Source organism: Vigna radiata, chromosome 9, assembly GCF_000741045.1.
Source record: "Vigna radiata var. radiata cultivar VC1973A chromosome 9, Vradiata_ver6, whole genome shotgun sequence".
Lineage (NCBI taxonomy): Eukaryota > Viridiplantae > Streptophyta > Magnoliopsida > Fabales > Fabaceae > Vigna > Vigna radiata.
Genome location: NC_028359.1, coordinates 2,282,246 through 2,294,273, shown reverse-complemented (window position 1 = coordinate 2,294,273; position 12,028 = coordinate 2,282,246). Strand labels below are relative to the sequence as shown.

At 33.8% G+C, this 12,028-nt stretch overlaps 1 protein-coding gene across 1 annotated transcript in view; it reads right to left on the bottom strand.

Moving 5' to 3' along the window:
* Window positions 1-12,028, bottom strand: part of LOC106773952 (midasin-like) — a 38,766-nt gene that overhangs the window by 15,782 nt on the left and 10,956 nt on the right. The window contains 23 exon segments of the mRNA XM_022786215.1: window positions 149-262; window positions 407-561; window positions 804-927; window positions 1,208-1,297; window positions 1,384-1,525; window positions 2,214-2,302; window positions 2,398-2,483; window positions 2,594-2,729; window positions 3,328-3,579; window positions 3,654-3,739; window positions 4,576-4,647; window positions 4,945-5,110; window positions 5,369-6,766; window positions 7,203-8,083; window positions 8,217-8,424; window positions 8,719-8,883; window positions 8,964-9,029; window positions 9,108-9,197; window positions 9,308-9,408; window positions 9,510-9,608; window positions 9,808-9,946; window positions 10,580-10,653; window positions 11,737-11,887. Of these exon segments, the coding sequence (XP_022641936.1) occupies window positions 149-262; window positions 407-561; window positions 804-927; window positions 1,208-1,297; window positions 1,384-1,525; window positions 2,214-2,302; window positions 2,398-2,483; window positions 2,594-2,729; window positions 3,328-3,579; window positions 3,654-3,739; window positions 4,576-4,647; window positions 4,945-5,110; window positions 5,369-6,766; window positions 7,203-8,083; window positions 8,217-8,424; window positions 8,719-8,883; window positions 8,964-9,029; window positions 9,108-9,197; window positions 9,308-9,408; window positions 9,510-9,608; window positions 9,808-9,946; window positions 10,580-10,653; window positions 11,737-11,887 (4,884 nt within the window).

Sequence of the window (12,028 nt, the reverse complement as noted above, 5' to 3'; positions counted from 1 at the left end):
GAAACAGAAAACTAACAAAAATGACTTTGCAGCCTTCGGCACCAAATCCATAAATGGTAATCATGCAAGCCAATAATTACATATAAAACATGAAAAAAAAAAAAATATAACCAACAAGAAGCAGAATAAAACATTAGGATCTAGAAACCTTTTTTTCCAACATCTGACGCTCTGCCTGAAGCTGTTCCAACCTTTGTGTTTTTCTTTTGTCAGACTCGTGTGTTAAAAACTGCCCAGCAAAATAACCACACTCTTTCCGCACCTAAATGAATTTAGTAAGTAGAAAATAATTCACCCATGGTATAAATCATCAAACAAGTACTAGAAGAAATAAAATAAGCAAAGAATTGTTCAAAACACAAGAAAACAAAGGCAAGCAACTGATTTAAAGATCTTTATAGAATACCTAAATTTCAAGTTCAAGTGTTGATATTGTTTCCATGAGCTGAGAGTACTTGCAATAGTACTTCATGGTGGGATCAATTTCACTACAGCTAAGCAATAGGTGAATGCGCAATGCTCCAATATGCGCCCATGCACAACCAATAGTAAAGTTGAAATCTAAAACAATTAAAAAAGAGATATATAAATATAAGAGAGAACATTCTAAACATGAAGAATAAAGATACATATATAATAGGTAACTAATGCTCCCAGGTCACAGTTATAATAAGAATTTACAATCTAACAGAATACCGTATTAANAGGATTTTTATAATTTTACTTAGCTTTTATGGCCATATTAAAATAACAGTCAATTATTATACATGTTTATTAAAGTGCAGAAAAATTAGCAGATTTACCGGCAGCATTAGTCTGAAGATACAGCTCTCTAAGCAGTGGAACAATGAACTTCTGAACGGATTTTTCTAACCTTTGATGTCTTGATGAAGCAACAAGAGAGCTCAGAATATAGATGCTTTCTTCCTAGATTCAGTTAACACGGGAATGAGAATAAGAAAACTGATGTTTGGGAATTATAACCATTTAAACAGAATCCGTAAAACATAGCAACTATTAATTGTTGATGAAGGTTCTCTTTCATAATTCAGCCAAACACTTTGGGAATAATTTTACATTCATAAATACACACAGAAAGGGGAAAAATTTACATATAATTATTATGCATTTCTTAATCAACTATAATTAGTGTTCACAGACTTTTTAAATACAGGTATAATATACTTATGAGAAGTCTAAAGCATACCGTGAGTGAATTCTTCTCAGAAGAAGAAAAAGTAGATTTAATTCTAGCAAACTGATCAGCATCAAATGATTTTCTGTGAGCATAAATAATCTGCACTTAAGCATACCATAGGCATGAATCAGTATAATAATTTAGACTCAAGTGACTTTTAAATGGAANGAAAANAATANTTTTACCTGCTGGAAAAGAGAGCGAGCAGCAGATAAAAGAAATTTAGGTAGATGTGTTCCATGATGAGAACAATGCCACAGATTGAACAAGGTAACTCTACACTTGAGACATTGCACCCAAGATTCCTTGATAGCATGTGTGCTTTGCCTGAAAATATTATCCAAAGGGTTAGACTTTCAGTAACAAGATGTTCAATATTTATTCACATTAGTTAACAAATAGTCATATACAACAAAGCAACTACAAAATACTAAGATGCAAAACATATAACTATCTGCTACCTGCGTAGATGTCAAAATATATCTATCCAATTCTTAAATATTTTACAGACTAGTTATAAATGAGAGAAATAATAGTAGTCAAATACATAGGATAAAACTAACTTTAACACAAACGAGAAAATCAACCACATTGCTTTTAAAGTGGAAATATAAAAAAAAATGGAAGAATATTAAGGGGCAGCATAAATAAGGACTCATTATGTATGTTCTATTATTTGAAATCTTTTTAATAAATAGAAAGAACGATACTGCATCACTACACAGGTTGCAATCCTTACCAGGTAATGATATATTTTCCTCTTACCCTAATTTTCAGGAATTGTGTGTTTGGAGATTATGATATACATACTTTAAAGTTCAAGATTTCAGGCAGAAGTTTCTTCCCCGTGTCATGTATATAGTAACAAACAATATACAACATGATAGCTTACGGGTGACAAAGCCCCAATATTGACTTCAGTAACGACTAACAACCTTGGTTTATTGGAAGCTCCACTCAAAAAATCAATAGCACATGACAAAAATATAGTGCTGAAATTATACAATTAACTCACGTGATCTGCAACACAGTTGATGCACTGGAAGGCTCAATGAGCATGTGGGGAAGTGCAGTTGTACCAAAGCCATCAATCTTCACAAAGTTCTGTGTACAGAAAAATATCATAAAAAAAAGTCAAAAGGCATATTAATAGGAAAAACTAAATATGAAAGCCTACAATTTTCTAACTTACTGCATACCTTATTAAATTTAGGGAACCATACCCACACAGTTTCATGCCACTTAAACCACATCTCCAGAATAAAACTTGCAATTTTCAAATTCACTGTACCCCAAAAGGCAGAAACAGAGAAATAAGTTCGAATTTTAGTGTTAGCATACTAGTCAACAAAAAGGAAAAGGAAACATTGGACTCGTTCAAGTCCTTACACCAACCTGCATCCACTGAAGCCCATGCATTAAGGGTCCACAATATCTTCTGGTGTGGCACAAACATTTGTGGAGGCCTTGATGAGAAACTCAANGAAAACTNCAAAGCANAGTCCAAAAGGTCTGATAGANATCNCACAGCCTATTAACAGAATCAAAGAAACATGGCANTTAAGTTTCCAGATTATGNGTGGCATAATATAANANGGGTAGNAACCCTCAGCTATTGATAGAAACAGAACNCAAATAGTAGGTATTAAACAATGTANTAATTTCANCATAGNATGAAATTAGATGTCCAGGGTATAAATGGAATTATCAGGAAATACATAAGGAACTCGCTGTTCCTAGCCAATCACAATAACTTAATTGAGTGATTGTCCACCGCCTCCCCCCTCCATACACACACCTTACCCACTCACCATAACAGACTCCTACTACCCCCAGGATGCTGTCACAAATCCCACCTTTTCTCCTAGTATATATTTATGACCACTTAGTTTCATGGTTCACCTACTCAACCAGATGTATTTCCTTATCCATGAAATTATTGAGCACAAGAGTCTCACTAGTCTATTACAAAGAAACTTTTTTTTTCAATATTATAAAGAAAATTTTGTTAACAATAACTCAATTCATAAGAGGAAAGCTTGAGTAAGGATCAAACATGAACAGCCAGGCAACCATACGAATGTATATCCAAATTACGTCAATGAATAAATAAGTATGATCGATATTACTTGGTGCAATCCTTCAAGATCATCCAAATGAATTGATGTAAGTTTCTGCAGTAACTCCATGTCCCAAAATAAACTGGCATAATCAACTGGAGGGAACGTATCCTGCCAGGCCTCAAATGCAGACTTTTGGCACAACATTTCACGTGAGAATGAACAACAAGCAGTTGAATATTCAACAAAAGATGAACTGTCTTTGGATCCTGAATTCAACTGCAACTTCTGTTTTTCATGTTCAAACCTTCTTAGCAGCACCTGTGGGACAATTTTAACAATCAAATGTTAACTTGGGCATTATAGATATCAATACCATCATGAAAGGTACAGACCTGATGCGTCTTCTCCAACTTCTGAAAATTATGGATACCATCCTCATGACTCCATTTCACCATTAAGAATGATGAGTTTGACACATCTATACAATTATAAAATAAAGAGAGAAATAATAAGTATACACCAAAAAGCCTCATAAACAATAGTAAATACGATTACAATCATTGCCCTCAACAAGCAATAAAACCTGAAATAATCGTATTTTGACTTTCATTATGCAGGATTAAAAGCAAAAAAAAAAAAAAAACTGAAGGCCTAGAAACATCAAATTTGTTATGAAAAGAGCAAATTATAAAAAAACTAACCTAAAAGGAAAAGCTGGAAAATATAAGGGTAGTACAGGAAAAAAAAAACTAATAAAGTTTTAAACCATTGTTTAAAAACACAAGGGCGAGGAGAAAAAAAAAGAATATTATAAGGAGCCAAAATAACCATTTCTAGTATGAACAAATAAAATATAAATAAAAATGGATCCAGTACCGTTTAAAACAAAGTAAATAAGTGTTGTCCACATTGATTAGGAAGGAATGAAAAAAAAAAGCCATTTTTCAAGATCAATATCATAATCAATATAGTAAACTTTAGAAGACATCACAAGCAAAAAAACACCAGTTCAAGTATTATTGCAAGGAAAGAGGCCATGGCCAAGCACAAAAAGCTCCAACCTAGTGAGGTTTATAGAGGGTAATGTGACCAGTCTTACTCTTGCAAGAAAAGGGACTAAACATCAATCATGCAAACATATATATACACCAATAGAAAGTTTCTCATTCCCAAAGAAATTTATTTCACAAGATAAATGCAACTGAAACTGGCCTATCTTTAAGTTATATAGGGAAATAAGACCAAAGGATAACATTTGATTCCCAATTTTCTATAAAAAATGTTATAGGGGAAAGAAAGATCTCGATAATATACCTTGCATAATGAGGATGCGGAGATCATGATCAAATGATGCAACAACATCAACAAGATGCCTGCTCAAATTTCCTGAATGTTCTGAATAGAAAATTAAGAATGAACGAACATATAAAAAAAATAAGATGTATAAAATGCAAAGAAAATAAAAAAAAATCTTGGAAAAATATTCCCATCTTAAGAATAATTGACAACTTAACAAGTTAATGATGCTCAAGTATTGGTTACTTACAGGCAATTGCTGAGTTGATTAACTATTTAAGAAGTTAAAGGGTTAAATGTTCCAAAATTGAGAATATCTTGACCATGAATTGGGCATATGAAATTTTCCAAGAAATAAATAACAAAAGAGGACTTTAAATTCCTAACCTTGGTATTTGGGTCCTGTCTTTCTTGGCCAAATTGTTTCAACAAATTTCAAAATCTGATGATGTTGATCGTGTAAATCAGAAGAAGAGGGCAAAAATGGGTGACCACCATGAATCCATAGTAAGGGTTCTTCCGAAAAAGAGAACTTCAATTTTTTGCTCTCCATCTGTTCAAGTAAAGATAGTAATTTTTTGCTCTCCATCTGTTCAAGTAAAGATAGTCTGAATGTAATACAAAACATGAAAGAGATATTTTGGTGACACTAAACAAAATATGTGAGAAGAAAATAAGGGTGCATTCACCAAGATTCAAAGCATGTTAAGCTTAAAAGAATTTGATCAATATCTAGGATGCAAACAAACTTAATTCTGATGCTTTATGCACACTCTCTTATTAAATAGACAAAACTTAATTCTTAGCTTACCAAAAAATCATCAACTGCTTCAGGACAGATATCTATAAACTTTTGAGCACCTTTCACCAAAGAGTGCCAAGAAATTATCATCTGATCAAACTTCAACTGATCAAACTCCAAATGATCAAACTGATCAAACTTCAAAGGATCAAACTTCAAAGAAACCAAGTATCGCCAAAATAAAACATGGTCCTCGATGAGGCTGCAGTATAACTGTATTTTATAATCAAAAGACTGGTCCTCAATTAGCTTAGATGCTGAAACAAATTTGTAAAGTATTTCATCTTGCAAAACATAAAGGGACTTCAAAAGTGGAATGAAGCGACTGGCTTTTTCATTAAAACTATGTTGGCTCTCAATATTCCGTTGCTGGAATGTTAGCCTTAGAGGATCAAAGCAAATAATAGCATTACAGAGATATTTAGTTTTGCTATTTGATGGAGCCAAATTAACTATATCAAGTGACAACAATGGTATTAACTGCAAATCAACATCTAGTTCATCACGGCATGAAATATACTCCCAAATAGGATGTTCCATCATCTGTTCAATCAGTTTGACAAAGTCATGAAAGAACTTGCAGAAAGAACTGAACCACTTAAACCTTAGAAGATAGAACTTTAAATCACTTTTGGTAGCTTGTTCAATTGCCCAATTGGCAGAAAAGAATAGCATCTTCTTTGTCAACTCTGAATCAAATTTACACTCCCTATGAAATGCAATTTGAGTTCCCAGTGACTCTAGATACATGCAATTCTGTTTGATAGAAGCTTCTTTTGAGTAATATATAAAATCCCTTAAACTGGGTGGCAATGGCCATCCTCCAGGCAAACTCAGAGGACATACTGTCAAAACGTCATACCCAACAAAATTAGGTACAGATAAATATTCAGTTTTGGCTAAATTGACTATTTTCTCTCCCTCAGCACCCAATGAGGAGAGATATATATGCTCCCAACTTATTTGTAGACTCCAAATAGGACAACAACCATTCCTAAGAAGCTGCAGAAACAGATGAACCCAATGTGAGAGTTCAAGATATGTAATGCGATNATTAAGCTTCNAACCTTCCTTTTTAGCATAAATGTGGGCTGTAGCCATTGAATCAACCAATTGAGCAATCGGAATACCCAATAAAACAAGAAACCTCCTGACATCTCTNAGTTCAATGTCCTCACCATTGTATCCACTCATATCATCTAATGCCCAATATGGCTGGAGCATAAATATTTCAACTCCCCTATTACGCATTGCTCGAGAAACTTCACCATACTGCGGATTCACTGTGAGGAACATGCGGAAATTAGGGTGTGGATGAATAACCAATGGCTTTCCATCAACAGCTCCACGCTCATTCACCGTGATCGATCCACAAGGTTCCACCAATGAGTTAATTCTATCAAGGACCTAGCAACAAAAACAAGTAAAAATAATTAAATAGTACCAATTTACATACTTGTACAGCTGCAAACCTTAAGTAGAAAAATTAAACAATTCAGGTGATTAAAGACAATAAAGCACTATCCAGATATTGCCTGCCAAACTTCAGAAAAATTAAACAAGAAAAAATATCATCTAGATATGCTTCTAATTTATAGTTCATTTGGGGAAAGCTATTGCGAACTGAGTTCAAGACACTTAAATAGATTAGAAAGAAAAAATGGATGATGAGGAAGTTTAATGAGACACGAGTTTGACATTAACAGATTCAGCAAAAGAGAGCAAAGAGATATCAGTCCATTAACACAGTTCACAGACATTTATACGAAATACAAGGATTAAATAAAATCTTATTCAAGCATAATAAGCTTTTAAATGCATGAACTCGCAAAGCATCATATACCGTGGGATTACATAGATTTGCATTCTCCAACACAATCCATTCCCCTTGCTCAATAGCCTTGATCAACAGTCCTGTAACCCATACAAATTTGGTTGAAACAGCGCTGTTTTTATCATCTTTCATCTTTAAAACTGCCTTCGATACAAAATCAAGTTCCTTTAAAGAGTAGGATAGAGGAAGAGAACTCCTTTCTATCTGCAACTTTAGTTGTTCAACGAACAAACTAAGGGAACATACTATTTTCTTCTGGTCATCAAGATAATTTGTAGCAGAAGATAACAAGCTCTCAAATTTAAAGCTAGAGAGGAAAGCAATCCATCTGGTATAGAAATCGGTTTCCCTGAAAATTGCATCCTTTGAAGCCTCCAGTTGCAAACTAATGAACTCATTAACATAGCGCTCAATTTGACCAACTACATTGAAAAAATTACGCAAGGCATCATACTGTTCAAAAGATCCCAATAGTTCAGATATATCTGTTGCAGATGAAAGATTAATTTCATTCAGCATATTTCCTGTTAGGTTAGCTAGTAATCTTATCAGTGAAGTTTTCCCAGAACACGATGGCCCAGTCAAGATGCATAACCATTGACGCTCTACACATTGAGCAGCAGCTTCCAAACTCTGTCGAATTTCAGGCAGAATCAGGAGCTGTTTGCTTGAGGGTGTAGTTAATTGGACATGATTCCTCTTAATAGTAGCATTGCCCACAATTAAATGTTCTGAGTTCAGTTGAACACGGGGATATAGATTTATAGGCAGTGTCACCTCAAATACCTCCTTGAAAACTCGTAAGACTTCCTTGCGATCAGCTGCTGTACGCATTCTCTGAATATAAACAGTGTTCACGAAGGAATACAATCCAGAGTGCTTCGGTGCACCTAAATTGAATATATGGAATTATCAGCATAGGAAAGGGAATGACTCTATTAGGGACACTACAAATAAAGAGAAGAGGCAAGGAAAAAAAAACAAGATTCAATTTAGAAGTGAAAGGAATATGGATGATAGAACCTTGAATTATCTCACAAGACCGAAATATATCACGAAGATTGAACTCCCATGGAAAGCCATCCTTGGCAAACTTTTGATTTACTGTAGTGTCTTCATGCATTCTTTTATTGAATAAGACTAACTTTGAGAGTAATGTTTGAGAGATGGTCGGAAATTTTGTTTCGCAGATGGATAGGTAGTCTTCCTGAACTAACTCATCAACATATACCTGTATCAACAACCAAAAACAGATTTGATAAATCTTGCATCTAGTTAAAAAGAAAAGATTAGAGTGACAATATTACTTAAGAAAAGAGGAAAAATATTCTGAAACAGGACACCTTCATTAAACACAGCAAAACAAAACATAAGTAGAGTTTCTTTCGGTTATACATGAATTGAATCAAAGTACTACATAGAGGGTTTTGGACTTTAGATTCCACAGGTTTGCTTGCTTGAATATATCTATGTTTCAACTTTCATAGGCCCAAAATAAATACAAGAAAACATACCATCAGCATACCTTTGTAAATCGATTTAGGAATGACTTTGGAAGGCCTTTTCGGCCCCCACCTTGATGTGATGGATTCTGGCAAGCAAAAACTCTAAATGATGGTGGACATTTAAAAGTATTTCCCAACTCCGGTATAAACACCTCAGCTCTGTGGTCCAGTATAGCATTCAAACCCTGTCACAAAGAAAAATGTGCTAAAGCAAAGAAGGTACAGAAAAGGAACAAATGGAGATTGAGATTGATGAGTAAAATACTTCTAAAACAGATTGTGGAGCAAGATTAAGTTCGTCCAGCAAAACCCAACAACCTTCCTTCAGTGCCTGCAAATTTCGGTTACAAATTAAAAACATACCAAAAGCAGAGATGAACATGATATGTTACAGTATAAGACAATCAACCTGCAATAATATCCCATCAGACCAAGAAAACTTCATTCCCTCCTCACTTTCAACTGGTAAATCAGACCCTAACAGATCCATCATATCAGTCTGCACCAGAAATACATACATAATAGAAAAGCTTACTAATAACTATTATGACAAATGTAATTGAACAAATTATTATAAAAAACTAAGTGTCAACCAAGCTAATTACTGACCTGCTCTGAAAAGTTTATTCGTACCACTTTGTGCCCAGAACAGTTACCCAAGGCAATGATTAAACTAGTTTTCCCTACACCTGGGCTACCTTCTAGTAAAACTGCATATGTACAATCATTTAAGTAATTTAAATATGAAATCTCAGACATAATTAAACAAAATTCAAATTTTCAGACATAATTAAATAATGAACGAACATACCAGGCTTTGGAAGCTGCATAGCCCGCAAAACTCTCAAGGCATTCCTGCGGGTAGTAGGCGCCATGAATTCAAACCCACCATCCTCAACAATGCCAATACCTACATGCATAAAACAAAGTAGTGCAAAATAAACACAAGAGACAATTATTTATTAGCTCATAACACCACTTTTTCCTTTACAAAATTACAACTATTTCAGGTGGAAAAACCCCAATTGATAGATGACGGCATACAAATATAGAAATACTTTTACAAAACCAAATCAGATAACAGAATTGCAGCACCTCATTATCGTTACCTTTATTGATATAGAATGGATCAATGCCAAATAAATCATCGTGGTGCGTATTATTACTGTGTGGCACATCCACAAATTCACCCCAACCGTAGTTTCCCATTCTTGAAAGTTCTGAATATAATAAATTACTTTTACCAACCTGTTAGAATAGGCCAGACAATATTTAGAACTTTTTTCATTTGGAGCTAACATTAAAATACAAATATAAGCATTCAACAAACAAATTACACAATAAATACAGAAGCATTCATAAGAGCTTCACAAAACTGGGTAATAACTGACTGTCTCATAAAAGAAATTTAAACAAATGTGTTACAGATACTTGCACATTATATGTCCATTTTGTATTTTCTGCAACTTTATAATTTTTTATAGCTGCGGTAACAGATTAGCTTTCTTTCAACTTACTTATATGGACTGGTCATAGAAATACTCATAGCTATGCATATTTGAGCATAATTGAATTCTAATAGATTACAGTGACTCTACTTAGCTATTAGACAATCTGATCTCTATCTCCACTATACTTAGGTAGGCTAGCTATATTTCAATCAAAATTATTCTAACCATAAGACTGGTAGCTGGATAATGTTATGTTATTCAATTTCAAGCGAAATTATGATAAAACATTGTACAAGGCCGACACATACTCTTGGCTTTTGTAGAACATTATAAAAAGCTGACCCGTACACTAAGCTATTTCGAATAGTAATAAACATCAAATGCTCTCATTTTCATTGTAAAATGACGAATAACAAGGGGGGAAACATACCCTTAGCTTTTGTAAAAGAAAGGAAAGACATCTCTCCCTTAGCTCTGCAGCATCCCTTTTGGAAAGTCCTGTCCCTGGTAAAGTTTAGCAACTGTCAATAAACATAAATGTCTATGCAAAATTCTAGATTCTCTGCTGGGTTTTTTGGTGCAGTCCTCTGCTGAGCATTAAAATACATTGATGTTAGTGCTTTAAAAAACTTTTTAATATATCTAGAGACATCAAAATCAGTGCCCAGCGGTATATTTTGAAGCACAGCAGAGGAACAATACAGAAAAACCCAGAAGAGAATCCAAATTCAAAATTCTACAATATGTGTTTGAATGGTGTTTCTGCTTCAGGAATTTTGGGAGCCCCCTCATAAATGAAGCTTTGTGCAATAGAAAAACAATAGTTTAATACACAGTTCTATTAACCTAACAGCTTTAATCCTTAAACAATATTCGTTTATGACACAAGACAATAATATAAAGGCTTAAATCCACATTTTACCATTCAGTAATTATCATTTTACAAATTTGAACTCCCAAGTATTACTTTTGCTCATTTTACCATTAAGTTTTTCATTTTACACAGTTACCTCTAAAGTTTTTTTCCACACACTTTGTTATATCATGCTTTCCACATTTTACCAACATGTTGATAACAAAACGTCATTTTGCAAAAAATAAAATGGTAAGATGCCATTTTACTAGAAAAAAACTTGAGTGGTAATATTTGCAAAATGATGATAGTTGAGGGTTAAAATGTAGCACTACCCTAACACCCTGATAACTACCACTGTCACCACAACAGTCAATAACAAATATAAAAATTTTTATTAATTTTAGAACTTTTAGTTACAATGTTGTAGAACTCAGCAAAAAATAGATCTGGAAACATAATAACAGAATCAAGCCCAAAAATTGAACTTAATTTCTTTATGCAACCCAAACAAAAGATTCTGATAGCAAAATTATTAACAAATTCCAATCCCCGGAACAAACTAAAGCCGGAAGTGGCAAAGAGCCAATATTCTCAACTTGCACATTTCCTTTGTTTGGTCCTTTTACCCAAGACATATAATAGGTAACTGATGTAAGATTAAAAAAAAAGATATTATATAAAAAAAAAAGGGAAGTAGAATAAACAAAAAATCATAAACAAACAGATCATACCTAGACTTAAGCCATCAAGCAAAACAAGAAATACTCCATGAAGAAGTGCATGCTCTGGTTCTAAGCTTGTTTCCATTGTAATGAAAAAGTCAACCCAAGAAATGAGATCTCTCACTGTAAGCATTCTTCCTGGTTGCAAGTTATTGAACCACTGACATGCATGGGAACAATAAAGAGCAAGTGAATAATGATATATAATGGATCAAAGAATACATCACTAAAACAAGACTCGGGAAATTTTTGTCTCTTCCTTATTAAACTTCTAATTTTAGCTTCTCCAAACGTAAGATTC